At 33.6% G+C, this 20,990-nt stretch overlaps 1 protein-coding gene and 1 long non-coding RNA gene across 5 annotated transcripts; one reads left to right on the plus strand and one right to left on the minus strand.

The window, feature by feature from the left end:
* Positions 1–6,590: 6,590 nt before the first annotated feature.
* LOC130720269 (uncharacterized) lies at positions 6,591–9,112 on the minus strand. Of its 4 annotated transcripts, XR_009013025.1 has the most exons (6): positions 8,696–9,108; positions 8,434–8,542; positions 8,190–8,280; positions 7,649–7,968; positions 7,282–7,508; positions 6,591–6,921 (listed from the first exon to the last, which is right to left on the minus strand). It is a non-coding gene; the product is annotated as an uncharacterized LOC130720269 (long non-coding RNA). The 4 variants fall into 4 exon arrangements; XR_009013027.1 differs by having other exon boundaries at positions 8,190–8,542; positions 8,696–9,110; XR_009013026.1 differs by lacking the exon at positions 8,190–8,280 and having other exon boundaries at positions 8,696–9,105.
* Positions 9,113–13,110: 3,998 nt separating this feature from the next.
* On the plus strand, positions 13,111–16,226 carry LOC130717654 (3-ketoacyl-CoA synthase 11-like). Its single transcript, XM_057567979.1, has 2 exons — positions 13,111–14,139; positions 15,179–16,226. The coding sequence occupies exons 1-2, from the start codon at positions 13,357–13,359 to the stop codon at positions 15,968–15,970; spliced, it is 1,575 nt and encodes a 524-aa protein (XP_057423962.1). The 5' UTR covers positions 13,111–13,356; the 3' UTR covers positions 15,971–16,226.
* The last annotated feature ends 4,764 nt before the right edge of the window (positions 16,227–20,990 follow it).

Here is a 20,990-nt window from a genome sequence, read left to right on the forward strand (position 1 = left end):
AATGCTCTCTTGAAATGCTAAGATGACAGTTAAATAGAAATAAAAAAATTTCTTCAAAGTGGACAGTTAAATAGGAACGGATGGAGTATCATTTATTCTTCTTATAAGTGCGTTATTAAAAAAAACATCAATTAATGTTCTCTTGGAATTCTAAGTTAACAAATAAATAGAATTTATTTTTGGGATAAAATACACTTACTTACCTCCAGGTTTGCCACATAAGTATTCAACATTATTTTTATTTAAAATATACATTAATTCCACCTTACTATGCTTAATTAAAAAAAAAACCCACACTTAACCCTGATTAAGGTTGCCCAAGCTGTTTACAGATGAGAATTGAAATTACCATGTCGCGATTAAGGTTTTTTTTTGGATAGCCAAGAGAAAACATATATTACTAGAAGCACCACCAGAGGTTCTAAAACAAGTTACAATGGAGTCCGATACTAACACCCTTCTTAGCAAGTATCAATTGCATTTTATTACTCATGCCCCCTCCAATGACAGGAAATTTGCCCCAAGCTGTTTTCAATTCTCAATGTGTGTGTCATACCAATGATCATAGTTGCAACTTGCATGCAGTAAAAAGACTGATATGGACCTTCAAACATTAAATGGTATAGAAATGGGGTTCGTAAAAAGACTGATATGGACCTTCTAGTTTTAATTTTTTTGTCAACACCTTCTAGTTTCTCAGCCAAGGAAGTATCCACGCAAGTTATAATTGCGGTTTCCATTTCTCCTTACGTCTTTATCATCCTTAATTAATATGATGATTTAAACTTCCTTATAACTAGGTTTTGCATATGATAAGAACATAAATATTACACCCTCCGATTATAAGGAAAAAAACAAGTTTTTAAATTTATTCAATAAATGATGTATCTAGTCAATGAATCTAAAATGTTGTTTTTTGCTTATAATAGTGACTGGAGGGTGTAGATCATATATATCACGTGATAATATTAAGTGGAACATCATATTTATATCTCTTTATAAATTTTAAAATATTCACATTTACTTAACACATATGAAGACACAAAACTTAAATTTGAAAAATTTCACATGAAAGAATTCTGATCTGACATGCACCAAATTAGTCAAAGAAATTATTTCTTCGCACAATATAATAGGTTTTTTTTATTTCAAAAAGTTAAGTATATTGTTAAAATTATCCTACAAATATCAAGTTGATGTTCCTGAGGTGGCGTTTCTACCTACGGGATTGGATAATCAAGGGGTTCCAAAAAGGGGGTGTTGATCGTCCAAAGAAGCTTAATGTGTGGCTATGTGGAGCTATTTCCTGAAATGAAGGTGGGAATATTAATTTGAGGCCTACGGGAGACCTAGGATTGAGATGAGCGAGGAAGGAGAAGGATCGTGCTGGGGTTACTAGTGATTTGTTGCTATCTAGGGAATCAACTGATGACACATACTGACTGAGTTTCCGAGCATTTTGGTGTCATGACTAGGACAAAGAGTGCCATTTTGATGGGTATTCAAAAGGTTATGATCTATGATTGTTCATATGAGACAACTCTGAATCAAATGGTGGATTAGATCCTTGCTCGCAGGTCGGAAAAAAGTGTTGGTTGGGTTTGTTGAGTTCTGGGTTTTGTTTTGTTATGGGGTGTCTTTGAGGGCTTTTGGTTTTTTCTTGGTGCTATGGGAATTTTGTCTCTTAGTTTTGGGGACTTTTGTTTCCTCTTTGGGGCTTTTCTAGGTTTGTTGTTGCTCTTCTTGGGTTGGGTTATCAGTTATCACTAATTTTTGCTGATTTTGTTCTCTTTTAAGATGGGTTATATATCTCTGAAATTTACCTCATCAATATAAATATTTTGCTTTGAAAAAACCATCATTCTACAAATATGTATTTCTTATAGATCCTCCTTATATATTATATAAGTATATTATATAAAAAATTAATATTTTATCCATTCAATAGAAGATAATGTACCCAAACAAAATTTGAAGAATAATGTATATAAGAGATGATTTAAAAGAATTTATTTGAAATCAATATTCAAACTCCATTCATTTTTATCTTATTTTTTCCTTTTATAGATGTCATCTTCCGTTTAGGAAACTGTTGCATGTCTCTTCTAACAAATATCTTTTTTGAGATTCAAATTTATGCGATCGTCCTTACATGATCTAACTTATTTACTACTAGACCAACACCTTATTGATACTCTTTATCTATCTCCGTAGATTAAAAAGTTTATTACAATTTTGTTGAGATTGTTATGCACTTTTTCTATTTTGTTCTTTAAGTACATTGAATTATTACTCAATAGTGAACATTTTATTACACCACTTGAGATTTACTACGTACTATCAAGATGTGAGGGTATATTTGAAATAATAGATAAATAGCCCTTAATTTCTAATTATAAATCACTTTCTAGGAAAAAAAAAATCCTAAAATATAACAAATGGTCTAATTTTCATAGAAAAACATTACTCTAATTTTTTTATTACATTCCTAATCTCTTATACAATTAATTACATTTCTATCATATTCATTATTCTATTCACAAATGTTACATGTGCTCATCTTTTAATCTCTTAATAATTTATAACTAGATTCAATAGCCAAGATGTGCTCCACACACTCTCACGTGAGTGTGAGAGATATGGTAGGTTGTTTCGTGTGAGACATTTTCTCGTCTAACATTTCTATTTTAAGGTTGATTAATTTCTCGTCTAACACATAAGGACCAGCCTCCAGTCGCAACGGAAGCAATTGAGTTTATATTCACACATTTCCACTCAACACCTATATATATATATATATATATAAAAGTGATATAATATATAATGTGACTCTGAAAAGGGTTTAACGCATTGGTATAATACCATTGGACTTTGTTCAACCACTGACTGCTTCATCCATGCCCTTAACAAGGTATACTCAGAAAAGTGAGCAGAAACCACATCTTGAGGAATAAGTGGAAGTATATACATTATAAAGAAAGATTAAAAAAAAACTTGGTAGAAATGAATTGTAAGAAATAAAAAGCGTAAACATATTAGAACTCGAATGGAAGCATGTACCGGATAATATAATGTAATGTTACGTCCGAAATTGGCAATTTATTTAAAGCTTACACAGAATGGGAAGTGTGGTTGGTTGGTTGACATAGTGCAACATGGCATGTAATTGGGAGGATGGTCAAATTGGAGGAGGATGTTTGGTGGGAAGTTAAGCATTTATGATTCAGAGTGAGAATAGTTATGGGTTTGTTGGACCAAGCAAAATACGAAAATCGCTTTTATACTTGGACACGCTTTCCAGCCACAGATACGTACAAAAACGCGGTGACTTGCTTGATTTATGGTCAACTGGGTTGGACGGTGCCTACATGCCCACACACGCTCATAATCAATAGCCAACATTTTTCGAATAAGGATTTACTCAAGTGTAAACTCTCTCAAATGATTGAGTGAGTGTTTCAATTGACATTGTGAATCATGGTGAAAGTGGAGACACAAATTTGAACCAAAAATATTTATTGTGAGAGCAACCATAGTTTCTTACACATGTAATACCTCAGGACATTTTTTTCCTTATGTTTCTTTATTCCCATCACATTATATCATATATCCAATTTATCTCCCCTTCTTTTTATTTTTCTCTATTGAATTTTTTTTATTGTCATACTCTTTCCGGTGGTTTATGCTTATTGAGTCTACACCCATCTTTATTCATATTAATTACTAGTACTTTTGACCCATGCGATGCACGGGGGACATTCATTTTTGTTTAATGTGTGAAATTTTTCAAATTCGTGCTATGTTCATTAAAAGATAATTTATGAATTTAAAGGACATCAATAATTTTCAATATATTAGAAAACACAAATTTGTAAACTTTTTCCGTGAAGAATGTCTTTCTTTTATTTTGTAAAAGCACAACTATTTTATTTATTCGTGGGTTTTGTATTTAATGTTGCACTATTTAATTTAGTTTTTTATAGAGGAAATTTTTCTTTTGTTACCCGTGCAACGCAAGGGTATTATTTTTTTTTATTGAGTTAAAATTCAATAAAGTAATTTTATCTTTATTAGGTTTATAAAAACAAATATATGAATTAATAAAACTGAAATTAATTTTAGATATAAGAAAAATTAAATTTTGAAGTGTTTATTGGTAGATTGTAAAATTGGCGAAGCACACACCATCCCAAAATTAGGTAAGCTTTGTTGCCCACCACGGTAAAGGACACCTTTTTTGTCACACCTAATGGGTCAATAAAGATCAAATCTCCATCATCCGGGAGTTGTAAATACTCCACTACATATTCATCAATCTTACCTTAGTGCTGCATCAAAAAAATAAAATCCGAAATAAAACTATTAAGATGAAAACAAATAAAAGTGTGTAAAATAATAAAGAAGCGCAATTGACCATGACCTGTGACACATCATGCAAAACTGCAAACGCAAAGGGAGGAACGAAGTTAGACATGACAGAATATAAACCTATGGAGTTAGCCATGACAGAATATTAGCCCTTACTTTGATGTCTATGCACATACTATTGTATCTATATATATATATATATATAGCTCAAGAGTGTGGATACTAACTTCAAAGAAAGGAACCAAAAGAAAAAATTAAATTAATTTGAAATAAACTAATAAATACTAATTTATCACATAATTAAATTTTAATAACTATTAACATCTAAATTTCCAAGATGTAATGCTTTTTTTTTTCTTCATCGGAAAATATAATGTAATGCGTTTGAGTAAGCAACAAAATATAATCCATTTAAGTAATTACATTTGCAGCTATTTGTGAGTGTTCATTTATAACATAATTATAATCTCTCCGTTCTAAAATGTAAGTTGTTTTAAAATTTGTACTATATTCTAAAATATAAGTTCTTTTGCAAAACCAATGCATTTTTCTCTCTTTCTTCCTTATATACCCTCATTTAATATTATATCTCTTAATTACCACTTAAATTTTCACCTATCATAACTCTCACGATCCACTTAATCAATAATAACATTTATCTCTCCTTAATATATAATACAACTTTAAATAAGAGTATTTTAATCAAAATATTTATCAAATGATGAGTTCTTAAACAATGTGCAACCTAAAACAACATATATTTTGGAACGAAGTGGGTAATAAAAAATAAATAAGGAGGTCAGAATAAACAATTCTAATCCAAACAAAAAGGAATTAATAGTAAATGCACCTTATTCTTTCCAAATCCTTGTGCTTGTTTAGATTCACCATGTTGCTTGGATCAACATGGAGAGTATAATCTGAGGCAAAAACATTCACTAAAATCCCCTTGGTATTTTGCAAAATCATTTGCACATTAATAGTACTTGTGCACAACCCTACGTATTAATTGGCATGAGTTTCAATTTTTTAAATAGATTTAATAGTATTACATAGCATTTAGTTAAAACAAAACAAAGAGACACATGAGTAGCAGAAATAGAGAAGTTAAAAAGTTACTACTCTATAAGAGAGGTAGCGGCAAGTTAGTACTTATAGAATATATAAAAACATAGTAAAATATAGTAATTTATTAATTTATATACTTTACTATTCAATTGTAAGTTTCACTAAAATTTCCTTGGAATTCCATCACGTCAATTAATGAAATTAAATAAAAAAATAGATTTTCTCACATCCTTAAAATCTGATTGGTTGACGATGTAAAAAAACTTTACACCGTCGGTGCATCATCATTTTTCTCTATTTTTAATTTATTTAAATCATTTACACATTAAAATCATTATTAATAGAATCATTATGTTTTTAACTTTTTTACATTTCATGTTTTCATTTAGAATCATTAGTAATAGAATCTTAAGAATTTAAATCATTATTTAATTGCATATTCATATAAAATATTTTAGAAGAATCTTAATCATTATGTGAAGCTGTGGGATATACGTTACTCATTTTTCTCTTTCTTTTATGTCCACCTGTATTGGAGATGGAAAGGTTTTTTTTTTTGAACATGGAGATGGAAAGGTTGAAATGTTGAATTATTTTATAAAAAAATTCGAGCACGTGATGAAGATAAAGGCTGAGAATTTGCTTATGAGATATGGTATCTGGGTATTAAAATAGAAACCAATTAAAATATTTCCATCTAGAATATCAGGATTTAACGCAATTAAATAGGCCTTCCTTTAAATCTTTAATCAGTTGAAAATAACGCCGTTAATTAAATGCTTCAAATTCAATTTTGAAATTTTAAAAATAGGCAACGCGTTTGTTGCACTTATGTTTTTGAATCTCTTCTTTTTAATAATAGAATCTTTTAGAATCTAAATCATTATTTAATTACATTCACATAAAAACTTTTAGAATCTTAATCATTATTTCAGTTACCCAAACAAAAGTTGAATAGACAAATTGATATTTAGTAATTGGCTGTCAATTTTAATTTTACCGTTTCATTCTTAATTCAAATTTCAACCGTTCGCAGTTTTTAATTACATTTAATTAATATGAGCTTTTTAAATTCACAATTTAGTGGAAGAAATTTTAGAAAGCTAAACTGCGAGCCTTAGAAAGTTAAGGAAAACATGTATGGGAAAAACATATTGGGATAAAAATAAAAGAGACGAGAATCATGTTATTATCTTTATGATAGTATGGTTTTATGAAAAGTTTACATAATGCTAGTGATAATACAGACACTGAACCACAAATTCCTATCGTGCTAAGAAAGATTTATTGACTCTTGATACCCAGGCAGCCACTCTGTTGAAAATGGGAGAGGTGATAGTGGCGAACCACTTTCTATGTCAAAAAGTTTTATCCTGAATGGTTTTGTCAGGTCACTCAAACAACTTCAAGATGTCAACTCAAATCTAACTAAACATAAAAAATGGAGGCCAAACACACACCAAAACAATCAACAATGGTGACAGCCTGAACAAAACCAAAAAAAAGGAGTAGTTAGAAGTACCCACAACATAATTTTAACCCTAAGGGAAAGCCTAATTTCATATCAATAATAATGCTAATGAAAGAAAGCACATACTGTAAAAGGAAAATTAAAATGAAAGCATGAACGAAATGACAAATTTAAACATATCAATCATTCATGCCAATTCCAATGGAAATAGTCATCTTTGCATCAGAGATCGGTTAGCATGGATCACATTGTCAATGTCAAAATCACTAAATACACAATAATCTCCTAAAAAATCATAATATCTACCAATTTATGTTACAAAATGCAGAAAAGAGTTATTTTTGTTGTTCACAATTGAAGAGAAGAATAAATACCTTTTTCAATAGAGGCATTCAGATGAGCTACTTTATCAACACTTGTAGCCATGAAGCTTGATGGAAATGTTCTTTTTCAAAAATTGGACAGAGCTAACTAACAGTGAGTTTGTTTGAGGGAGAGTATATATTCATTCCATTGGGAGAGGCACATTAGAGGATTTGGAGGGTAAAATAGGATATGGGGATTGCTTCCACACCACCACCGCTTCTTGATCATCTTCAATCTAGAGATAAGAAACAAAGAATGGGATCAATTCTTGTCCATTACTACTGAAGCAATATGAGAGAACCAAAATGACCAAATCCTTAAACAAAACTCATATATATCCATATTTTTAGATATAGAGAGTCCAATTTTTTATACCTGAATTTTTTATATGCTGCTGCCCATAACAAACACTGCCACAGCTTGTGGCCGAGCCCATGGATGCAAGATCAAACTCATTTGTTGGTACACATGAATATTTGGTGCCTGAGATCATAAAAAAAGAGGGATATGGAGCCGTAGTTGATTTGTGGACATTTGGTGCTTTTTTCTATGAACTTTTATATGGTAGAACACCATTCAAAAGTTCTAACAATGAAGAAACATTGGCAAACGTGGTGTTGCAAGCTCTTAGATTCCATGACAACCCATTTGCTAGTTTCGAAGCGAGGGATCTGATTTGGGTTCAGAGAAAGGTGCTGCGAAGATTAAACAGCACAAAAAAAAAACAATTAGACTAAAAGTAAGATCTACTCAGTTTTTAAAATTAGGCATACATTAGAAACCAATTATGTATTTGGGACATTAGTAACAAATTAGGACAAACATCCAAAGCTATGTATTTGTTTATGGAAATTCTTTGAGGTAGACTATAGAGCAATTGATGAAAAAGTACCAAACACAGAGAGAGTATTCATACCTAAAGCGTGAAAGGGAAACCAAAAACAGCAAATTACCCATATCATATAGCCATTCATGAATCTAAAATTCCAGAGACAATTTGCCTCATGCTTCAACAAAAACAGCAAAGGAAAACCAAGAAACCAATTATGTATTTGGGAGCAAGCTGCTTTTTCTATAGGAAGAGAAATTTAAGACCAAATATACAAAAAAGTCTGGCCCTTTCAGGGATAATAAAGAGAGAGGGAGAGAAATTCCAATACCATTCCTTTGATTTCTGCAAAGCTAGCGAATCACAATCAAGATCAATTAAGAACAATGACATCAATGCACACACTGGATCCCCATAATCCCAGCAAAGGCGCACCAAATCTGCAGGACGCAAATCACAGACAACAATTCAAATCAAACTTGTTTTGCCAAAAATCTTCATCACGATCCGAAAATTACAAAAAAAAAAAACGAAGGGAACGAATGGATGTATGGAGGAAGAACGAATCCCAGGTGCGAGAAAGAGAAACAAACCTGAAAAATTGCAGAAAGCCTCTCTCCCAAATCTGTCAATTTCGAAACCCTAGAGAGAAAATGAAGGGAAGAAGAACGTGATGCAATTTAAAGCCTCTATTTCTTGTGCGAATCCTGGCTGCCAAGCGGACATGGAGATTGCGGAAGCCCTGAATTCTCATGTCAATCCTTATTGCAGCGGATCCTTGACTGAAGCAGAGATGGTCAGATACATGAAATTCTCTGAGGAAGAATATGAATCCTTGACTGAAGCAGACATGGCCAGATACATGAAATTCTCTGAGGAAGGCTTTAAATGATTTTGAAACCCTAGAGAAACGGCTCAGAGAAGGAGAAAAGGAACGAAATTATAACGTCAGAAAGGGAAGGTGAAAGGGGAAGAGCGTTTCTATTTTTTTGAAACTGAAAATCCTTTCAGATTGAATAAGTGAAAGAGTGAAATTGAGACAATTGTGAATCAACGGCTGAAATCCAATTTGAGTGAAATAAAATGATTTTTTACAAAAATATCCATGCCCAGCTTTCATAGTTTTTGGAATAAATTGTTGAACGATTTTTTTTTGCCCTCAAGGCTGCAAAAACTCTGCTTTTATATATATTATAGATTATAGATTATAGATTATAGATAGATAATGCGAGAAGAGAGCAATCTCATAATTTTAACAACTAGGTTTACGTAAGTTCAAAAAAAAAAGCAACTAGGTTTACGTGCTCTTGAAGTTTATCCACAATTAGTAGTTTACTTCTAAAGGACTTTTTAGTATGTCTTTATTATATGGTTACATGGTTAGGGAATTCAACTAATATTTAATTAAAAATGTTACTTTTTTTTTTAATCTAAAAAATGTTACATATTGAATTCAACTATTTAGTGTATTTTTTTTGTCTATGGATGTTTTTCTTCTTTTGAAATCAGTCTATGGATGTTTTAGCTTTTACTCAATAGTCGTTTATTTTCTTTCCCATTCAAAAAATATATAAAAATTAGATAAAAGTGCATGAACATATATATATAGTGAAATTAAATGTAAAATAAATATAAAAAGTATGCATATATATTATGGACACATCACTGCTTGCCAATCTTACAAACACTTCACATCTTATTCCCTTAGATTCCTGACTTTATGTTCTGGCTGCATCAATCTTTTTACAGGTTTGTCGTTAGTACAGGTTGAAGCAATTTTCATTTGTATCTGAACATCTGTAACATTATTCTTTGAACGTCTTGTGATGAAGGTTATTTTCTTCCATTTAATAAAAATTGTTGTGCTTATAAAAAATAAACAAAAGGAAAACTATCGCAACATGACAACATTCCCACACTGAGAGTGCATGTCACACAATATATCAACGTTTCAACATTGACAGGGGTAATTAAGCTACATCCAATATCGTGCAACCACTTTGAAGGTGAGTATAACTAGTCTCAGAAAGTAGGTCCAAATGCCTTTTGGCTTCTCTTGACACACTCTTACTACTTACTATACTCCTCTTAAAAATGAGTGTGAAACCTCGTGGATTTTGTACCATTTGAAAGGTGGATTGTATCTAAAGAGTCAATGATATATACAAATTGATTCCTCAACCCCCAACTCCCCAAGAAATTAAACAGGATTAATTGTGGGACTCAAATTATAATTAATTAAAGTAAATTAATAAAACATGCATGATAGTGGGACTTGATAAGTTGATGTTTAATTACTCTTCTACAGCTAGCTTAGAGCCCTGTACCATCAGATTTAATTTAGACAAAATTGTACGTTCAACAATCAACTACATGTTGAAACTGTCATTGATCTGTACGTAGGAATGGTAGGATCAAGACATATATCAAGAAATAAATCATCTTAATTAAGTGAAATATATATATCATGATCTCTTGGCTTTTTTGTTCTTATTAAAATAACACCATCAGTTGTAAAATCTTTTCAACAATATTTTAGAAATTTTGATTAATTCTTTTTCTAGTGAACATTAATTTATAGTATATAGGGTGGAGTCTTTCTCCTTTCTGAAACGAAAATGTGAAAAGGAGAGTAAAAATAAAAATAAGAAACTGAAAGCAGAAGCAGATACGTATCTGTATAAATATCATTTGTTAATTTTGTAGCTCACCAATCACTATGCCGTGTGATTTTGACCCAAGTGGTGGACTGTTTACCAATCTCCTAATCAATTACTCATGCATGCATGTGCTGTGCCAGTATTGTACTTGTGCTCATAAATGAAATGAATGAGAAATGGGAATGATGAATTGCATTTCTCAGTCCCAGTTGTTTTTCCTGCAGTAATCCTTTACATATGCATGATGTTATTCAAACTTATCTCAACAAGTGGATTAGTATGATTAAAATAAATGCATTGGAAATTATAGTACCAATTTTTATTTCTTATAAATAGTCAAATTGTTGATTCACCTAATTTCTTAAGATAAGTTAGATCACTTTTTATAGTTCCAAGACAACTGGAGGATTTGTGGAATATTTGGGAGAATTATGGAAGAATTTATAAGAGATAATATAGAATTGCTAAATAGGAATACACTGCCAGGGAAAAGAAAAAGGTGGCCAACCAGCAATAGCAAGAAAGAGGGCGGGATCTTCTCAAGTGGGAAAAAACTTGAGGAAATAATGTGTGTAGATCTCAACACTTCATTTCTTTTAAAACATATCTAAGGATGAAACTAAAAGAAGATTAAATAGTGTGTTTTATGTGTGATGTACCCAATTCTTTTCTTGTGTGGATTAGATAAGGCGCTGTTTGGATTGAGAAAATATTTTCAGTTTTCATTTTCTATTGTCATTTTCTGAAAATTATTTTCATTTTGAATTTTTTCCCATTCAAAAAACGTGTTTAGTTGAAATACATATTTTCCATTTTATGAAAATGTAAATAATGAAAAATGTGTTTGATTAGAAAAAACTGATTTGATTTACCAAAAAAAGAAAAAAACTTATTTAGCTCCAATTCCTCTCGTTCTCCATTATTGGTATTCTTTTCCTCCCATCACTTAATACACCATTAATTCCCACTATTCATGCTACACATACAACACTAAGATGATCTTCACGCAATATTCAGGGATACATAGTTCGTTCTCAATTTTAACTCATCTTATTGGTAACCTTATCAAGCAAAATTCCGTTCAGATGATAAGATGAAGAAGTAGTGTGACTAGAAGAGGAATTGAGATAATGTTAGAAAACATTTATGGGTTCCAGAAAAAAAATTCTAAAAATGGTAGTCAGAAACTCAAAATACATGAAATTTAAAATGGCCAATAATATTTGTTGGTTCCAGAAAAAAATAAAAGTGTCCAGAAAAGAAAAGAGTAAATTTTTGGAAACCTTAACACTATTTACATACTACACGGAAATGAAATGAGTTTGACTTTGTTAATCTTATAGTATGAGACTGGGTAATGGGTACATAAACTCACAAAAAAAATGATCGGGTACATCACACATAAAAAATACTATTTAATCTTCTCTTAGTTTCAACCTTTGATATGTTTTAAAAGAAATGAATGGTTGAGATCTACACACATTATTTCCTCAAGTTTTTCCCCACTTGAGAGAATCCTTACCCCAAGAAAGAACATGGTTTTAAATCATGCGAAAGGAAACTCGATTTTTTTTTCTTTTTTACCAAATTTAGCGAATAAGTCTATGTTCTCCCACTTACATCAGGGAAAGAAATAGAGAAAAGAAAAAGATATTGAAAATAAAAATAAGTGAAAATGATATTGAAGAGAGAAAAAAGCTTGGAATATGAGTCAAATTTTAAATTTAGTTATGAGATAATATCCCAGTTTAAGGTAAGAAAAACTAAAATAAAAAAGTACTAATTAATAGTAAGACATAAATGTACCTCACATTGAGATGACGAGTGATGACTTGAACTTCTAACTCATCAGATATGAGAATCTGTCATATTTTACTCGATCAATTCATCATGGTTAAGAAGTTAAGAGAAAAAAGGATTGACATTAAAATACACTCACACTTAAAAGAGAAAATAAATGATCCGGCAAATGATGTGATTGGGGGAAAAAAATAAACAAACAAGAAAAAGAATTGGGTAAAAATAAAATAGAAGAGAAAATGAGCTATGAATAATGAAACTATATTTAGAGTATTTAAGCATATAATTCAATCCCTAAGCGAGGTGTATAAAGAAATTATTAGAAGATGCTTACACATTTAATATGATCTTCGAATATCGATGGACCGACTTTCAGATACTCCAACTTTGAACAAAAAGAAAAAAAAATACTAAAAAAAAGGCTGTTTTCCCAGTTGGCTTATTGAATGCTCCCCGCATATACCAATTAAAAGTTCGTTGGGGTAGTTGTATCGACTATCCTCCTCCCTTATCTCTCTCTACACACACCCTTTTAAAACCCCTGCCATCTTCCACATTTTTGCAACACACTGACCTTCTTCCTTTCTTCTTTCTCATTCACGTGCTTGCTTAGGTAAACACACCTCTCTTCCAAAAATAACTCCTTCATTCAAAAGCTAAACTAAAACCCACACTCTTTTGTTTTTGAGTAATTGTTACAAACATTCCTTGTTTTCTACTCTTTTAGGGTGTTCAATTTTCCCCTGCTTCACATAAATTAACCCAATAAGCCTCTCCCAGACTCCAAACCCCTCATGGAAGATCACAAGAATCGAACTAAGGATTCAGGAACAGGAACCATTTCTGTTGAATCTCCACAAGAAAGAAGAAAACTTCCAAACTTTCTTCTATCAGTGAAGCTCAAGTATGTGAAGCTTGGCTACCACTACTTAATCTCCAATGCTATGTACCTCATGCTCATACCACTTCTTGGTGTAGCTTCAGCTCATCTCTCAACTATCTCTTACCAAGATGTTGTTCACCTTTGGGAGAATCTCAAGTTCAACCTTGTCTCAGTGACAGTTTGTTCCAGCCTCATGGTGTTCCTCATCACTCTTTACTTCATGAGCAGGCCAAGAGGTGTTTACTTGGTGGATTTTTCATGTTACAAGCCAGAGCCAGAGTGTAATGTCACAAGGGAGATTTTCATGCAGAGGTCTGAGCTTACTGGAACTTTTACAGAAGAAAACTTGGCCTTTCAGAAGAAGATTCTTGAGAGGTCTGGTTTGGGGCAGAAGACTTACTTGCCTCCTGCAATCTTGAGTATTCCACCAAACCCTTGTATGGCTGAAGCAAGGAAAGAGGCAGAGCAGGTGATGTTTGGTGCCATTGATCAGCTTCTGGAGAAAACTGGTGTGAAGGCTAAGGATATTGGGATCTTGGTGGTGAATTGCAGCTTGTTCAACCCTACACCATCTCTCTCTGCCATGATTGTGAATCACTACAAGTTGAGAGGGAACATTCAAAGTTATAATCTTGGTGGCATGGGATGCAGTGCTGGACTAATCTCTATAGACCTTGCCAAACAGCTCCTTCAGGTTTGTTCTTCTATTCTTTCAAAATTTTAATTTTCTCTTCTATAGTTATACTATTTTTGTGTTTTAAGTCTTTGATCATTTAGCTATAACGTCACCTAATGTAGTAAATAGTTAGCATGCACAATTATGTCTAGAAGAAACAGCAAAATTTTAATATGTGACTTAAAAAAACATGGGTGCCTCTGTTTCAAACTTATCCTTTTTAATTAAAAAGGGAAAACCAGCTGATATAAAACTTCAAGGAGAGGTCAGACTCACTTTGTGGGTCAGTCTAATGTAGGCAGTCTTAACTTGTAGTAATTTAGTAAGAGACTGATTTCACGACCAATAAAATCTTATTGGTGGAATAGGAAATTGGAATGGATGATCTTGATCTATTCTAGAAATCCAGTGGTCCAAAAGTATAGGCCATTCATGCATAAACGTTTCTTGTTCAAATTGCAGCACCAGTTGTCTACATCTCCAGCTTGCCCATGTCCTTTGTCCATGTTGCTGGCAGTTGTTAGATTAACAGTTAGCCTCCCTATTTAATGCTGACCCAATTAAAAGTTATGTACCTTTTTAGCCGTGTTTATGTGCCTCATTAATTGTCCACGTGGACAATTGGGAAGATGAGGTATCAAAATTCACTTCTCATGAATAATCATTAATTGAAAGTTATGATCTTAAATCTTAATATACCATAAAGTTTTGTAGCATGTCAATTATAACAAATGAATCATAACCAATTCAATAGATAGTTTTGTGTCTGATTGACTGATTCTCATGATATTTTTGGCAACACACATAATTTGTAAACATCCGCATAGTGCAGATATTTAAAGTGAGTAATAAGAGAAGAGAGATCGTTAATAAATGTGATATATGATTGATGGGATGAAAAGTGTGAGATAGAGTAAAAAAATTGAGTCTTTGTAGGGTGTATGCATTGTTTGGATGTCCAAGCATCGTTTCTTCTTATGATTATGATCATCTTAAGATTGCTCTATTGCAGAATTTAAAGTCTAACTATTCACATGTCTATGTAAATCATATGCAGGTTCATCCCAACTCTTATGCCTTAGTGGTGAGCATGGAGAACATCACTCTCAACTGGTACTTTGGCAACGACAGATCAATGTTAGTCTCAAATTGCCTCTTCAGAATGGGAGGAGCTGCAGTTCTTCTCTCCAACAAGTCCTCTGACCGCAGCCGCGCCAAATACCAATTGATCCACACGGTTCGCACTCATAAAGGTGCGGACGACAAATCCTATGGTTGTGTCTTTCAAGAAGAAGATGCGAAGAAAACAATTGGTGTGGCACTCTCAAAGGACTTGATGGCAGTTGCAGGAGAAGCTCTCAAGACCAACATCACAACACTTGGCCCATTAGTCCTCCCCATGTCAGAGCAGCTTCTGTTTTTCGCAACATTGGTTGCAAGAAAAGTGTTCAAGGTGAAGATAAAGCCATACATCCCAGATTTTAAGCTAGCTTTTGAGCACTTTTGCATCCATGCTGGTGGAAGAGCAGTGTTGGATGAGTTGGAGAAAAATCTTGACCTCAGTGATTGGCACATGGAGCCTTCAAGAATGACTCTAAATAGATTTGGTAACACTTCTAGCAGCTCCTTATGGTATGAACTTGCATACACTGAAGCTAAAGGGAGAATCAGAAAAGGTGATAGGACTTGGCAGATTGCGTTTGGTTCTGGATTCAAGTGCAACAGTGCAGTATGGCAGGCATTGAAGACTATTAACCCTGCCAAGGAGAAAAACCCTTGGATGGATGAGATTCATGAGTTCCCTGTTCATGTGCCTAAAGTGTCAGCTATCCAACAACCTCTTGCTTAAGGAAGAAGAAAATTATTTAAGGTTTTCAATTTGGTAGTTAATTTCAGGAAGTGTGCAGAAATTGAAGAGAAGATAACTCCAGGTAGCTTTGCTAGTTTGGAGTTTCCATGATCTTCTACTGTGCTGATGTTGTAATAGTGTGCATAGAGCTATTGTTCAATTGAAACATTTATTACATGATTTTTCATAAAATGTATTAAGTTGACCTTTCAACTATATTCAAGTTTGACTTAAATAGTGATATAGTTGGATGAAATTTATTGCTTTTGGTGCATATAATTCATGTTAAACATCTAAGTTTGGCGCAAAATGCTCCAAGGCACAAACAAATTTTTACTTTGAATCTACTCATGCATGGTCTGCATAATTCCTCTGTTCACTAGTACCAATACTATTGTAGCCATTAATCTAGCAAGACAGAGACAGCCAAAGGTGATGTTGATAGAAGTAGCAATCCTTAAGATTAGGTTTCATACAAGGTAATTGATCTGTTAACTCATGCTTGCTCAAGGTTTACAGCATCTAAGGGTTGGTGTGCAATCATAATCAATAATATCAAGTAGATCATATTGATGTGTGAAACATCCATATTTGTCCTCACAAAGCAAACCCAGCAAGTGCAAGCATTTTAAGGAAAAGCCAAGAGAAGAGTGTTACCATGTGATCCCAAGACCACTGCATGAAATGTCAGACTTTCAGGGGGAAATAAGATACTAATAAGAATATTTGAACTGCGTTTTCACAATACTCTAAAATAAGAGCATTAGAGAAAAACAAATCATAAATATAAGCAGAAGCTTAGAGTGTTTCCCCGTGCCGGTGTTGGTGTCTCTTCAAATAAAGAAGATGAGTCAATATATAGCCTTGAAATCCCTCTTCACAATTCTAGGTAATGGGAGACTTCTTGAGTGACATGACCTTACCTCACACTCTGCATCAATGTCAACCAATGACCTGGAGCTATCGCAACATACCTTGCATTCGTGTCAGCTCGTGCGTTTTCACCATACACCATCTTTTTCCCCTTTGGTATGGTTTAACACCATCTCTCTCACCCCTCTACCATGTCCAACTGAATAGGAAGACAACTCCTGATGCACTGCACCCCGATTAACCCACCCTCCTCCATGCTGCACCCCGATTGACCCACCTTTATCCTTGCACAAGATTCTGAGGATTCATACAACAACAACCAATGTGGTAGGGAAATTGGGGGAAAGGTGTTTAGGAATAAGAAGAAAGGTAGTGATTAGGACTTGTCAGATTAGGAAGGAGGACGAGAAGGTGGGGTTTTGTGATGTCTTGGTGGTGCTTGTGGTGGTAAGGGGTGGCTGGTATAGTGGAAAGAGTGTGGTTTTATGGAGGTGGAGGAAAGGAGAGAATATCTAAATTTGATGAAAGAAATTATTTAGAGAATTGGACTCGTACATCCCTAATACGGGCTACCCGGCGGGTTCTCTTATATTGGCGATCGAGAACAAAGACTCACATCGTCCTCAAAGCTTCAGTCACGACATAGTGCAGGCATGTGGATTGGTCCCGCCCTTAAGTTGGGCGACTCCAACCTACCGAAAGGGGGTCCTAGACTTGAGGTGGGTTTATGTCTGAAGGCTTAGAAGGTGGATCCGAGAATCGGGCTAGACCTTGTAGGATGCCCATTACATTGTAGGTAGGAAGACTCAAATGTAATAGACTTAAGGTTAGGGTTTAGCCTCACTATAAAAGGCTAAGCCCACATCCAATGAGACAAGTTCCATTTATTCTTAACTTTACAACTCAAAACCTTAGATCTGAGAGTGTTAGGTCCGTGTAAGAACAAGACTAAAACATATGTGAAAATTCTATATGAAAACCTATGTGGACTGGTGATTGGATATAAAATGTAGTTTTATAACATCATAAGGACCATTTTTAAATTAAATAAATTTTTATCAGAAAAAAGAAAAGAAATTTTTATTGGCCATTTTAGGTTCGAGTGTTAAGAAATAAAAACATTTTTTTTTAAGGAAAAAAAAATAACAAATAAAAAAAAATGGACTGATCCACCACCAAATCAAAGTCCCACGGAAGCCTTCATCTTGTAGTTGAGCCTTAGTTGGAAAAAAAATCAAATAATTACATTTAGTTTTAAACCTTTTTTTAATAAATAGAGTCGAGACCCCAAAACCAAACAAAATTATTGGAAAGAAAGCAACCAAGATATTTTTGTCCACTAAGCCACAGTCTTTTAACGAGATATGAATATCAAGAAGGCAACCCTCCAAGATATATGGAATGGAGCCCAAGGTCCATGGAATGAGAACAATTTGTCAACCAATATACTACACAAAAAAAGCTACTCCTCACTTCCCTTCATGACAGGCACGCTTTGACCAAAAAATAAAAATGGAGGTATGTGTTTTAGCAAATGCTAGCTCATGACACATATGTTAAAATATTATTATGTCACACTGTCACTTAAGAATAGAGCGATTTTACCTAATATTTACCTTGAATGATTTAGACAATCCTTCAAATTTAATGTAATTATTCACTTTTAATTTATGAAAAGTACTCATTTCATTAATACTTCCTGTGGTAAAACAGTTAAAGTGAACTTGTAAAGAGAGAATGAGTGGAAGAAAGAGTATTGCGGAGAGAAAAGTGTCACTCTCATTTACCCTAGTTTAAGTAGTTTGACAGTTTGTTACTTATGAATTTATGTTGACATTTGAATCTCACCTACACTTAAAAGAGAAAACGAAGAAAAGAAAGAGAAATGAAATATATAATAGGTGATGTGATAAGTGAAGAAGAGAGATATAAAAAGCAAAAAAGATTGAAAATGAGATTGAAGGAAAATGAGTGTGAATGAATCAAAACATATGTATGCTATAGATGAATTTGAGAAGAAAAAAAGGAGAGGGAGGTAGACTATAGTGGAGAGAAAGTTCCCACCCTTCTTTGGTTGAAAAGTGAGTGTGAAAGAGAGGCATGCTCAACAACTTTTTGCAAGCTTCCTAAATTGAGAAGACTTGGAAAGCTAAATTACGAGCATCACTATCTACGAGCGTTGTCTATTATGAAACAGTAAAAATGTGAACTTCAGGGGAATGAATTGGACAGGGAAAGACTCCACTAGTTTGGGTTTGATTGGCTTCAGGGATACATTGATGATGGCTGCGACGTAGAGTCATAGTATCAGGCGATAACCTCTCATTGCTGAAGCATTGACACTACGATGAGGAATGAGTTGTGCTTTGGGATTGATATAGAGAATGTAATTTTTTAGTCATATTCGGCCATAGTGATCAAGGTTGGTTGTAGAGGGGGTTCATATTACCTAATTGAAATCTCACTATTATTCAAGATTGTTTGGACCCAACCTCCAACTTTTGAGTGGTGAATTTCTCGGATGTTAGGCGTCAAGCAAACAATTCAGCCTATGCTATTGCTTCCTTAGCTTCCCTAAAAATTTGTGGTGGGATAATCCACCCCTTGATGTTGAAAACATGCTCTTTTTTTTGTAGACGCTTCACTTTCAAATTAATGAAATGAGTTTTTATTTTTTTTTTTGATAGGCAAAGAATATATTGATTAAGCACAAGGGGTGCTAACCCATATACAAAGAGAGGAAGACAAATAAAAAAGAAGACAGAAAAAAAGTGCTAGAACTTGTCCCCCAATAGTTCCTATACTATAACTGAAAACAGCCTATCAAAAAAAAACCACAGGAAGTATTAATGAAACAGCTACAATTTTTAAACAAGATAACATTTAATCAAGAAAATTTGGTTTAAGCTGATTTATCATGTAAAGTCCCTTATTGTAGGAAATAATTACGGAATTGAAAGATAAGAAAACCACCATAATCTGATGTTTTCCAAACTAAATTACAGTGTATGTGCAATTATGCACTATGTGGGTCATGTGATTAACTTCTTTTTATGTTGGACGATAGGACATGTGATTAGCTGGTGATAGCAAACTTACCAATTAAAGTGGGCCTGAATTGGTTGGTAATCACTTTTGGAGTATAGGCCTCTCCTCATTTCCTGCCTCTGAGCATTGACCTCTCCCTTCTACCATCCACTTGGCTTCCCTCACAAATGAGTAGGGGTGTACAAGACCCGACCCTACCCGCCAACCCGTCCCGGCCCAAGCCTTTAGGGCCGGGTTGAACCCGGCCCGATCATTAAAAGAGACCGGGTTCGGGTTGATCTTCGAGTTACCCGATTTCGGGTAGGGTCGGGTTCGGGTTGACGCTCGGGTCACCCGGCCCGTCCCACATATATATTTTATAAAATTTTAATTTGTTATAATGATTAAAATGTGAAACATGGTGCTCAAATTTATCTTACCATCTAGATGAGATTAAAATGTTTAACATATACCTTATGAATTAAATAAACGTTGGTCAAACTATGGACACTTTCATGCTCTAACAAGAGAAAATCATGTGTGTGTATTATGCATATGTGAGACAAGTGAATAAATGATCAAACAAAATGTAAACATCTCAAGTGCAATAGATTATGAAAGAATTGAATCCTTTCAAGTTATTTCTTCTAAAAAATAGTTCCAACTTATAACTCTTTTAGTATGTTATTATCTTTAAATTTTAAAATTAGTATCAAATAGTCTTAAACTTATTGTCCCTCGGGCCAACCCGGTCTCGTCCTATAAAGACCCGTCCTAAATTGAACCCGCATAATGTCGGGTTGTTTCGGGTCTAGGGACGGGTTAGGGTCTATGAATTGACCCGATCAACATTTAGGGCCGGGTTAGGGTTAATCAAAACTCGTCCCAACCCGTCCCTTGTACACCCCTACAAATGAGGCACAAAAATTAGCTCTGCCTCTTTAAATTTTTGGAAAGAAATTTGATAGATAGCAACGGATCCAAATAGGACAGAAATGGAGGGTCACCCTCCTATGATGATTTTTTTCTTAATAAAATAGTATTTAAATGTTGTTTTCGTCCTTTGTAAAATTCATACATATAGTGCTTCTTTCAACTAATGAATGTCAATTTTATTCAA

Source organism: Lotus japonicus, chromosome 5 (assembly GCF_012489685.1).
Source record: "Lotus japonicus ecotype B-129 chromosome 5, LjGifu_v1.2".
Classification (NCBI taxonomy): domain Eukaryota; kingdom Viridiplantae; phylum Streptophyta; class Magnoliopsida; order Fabales; family Fabaceae; genus Lotus; species Lotus japonicus.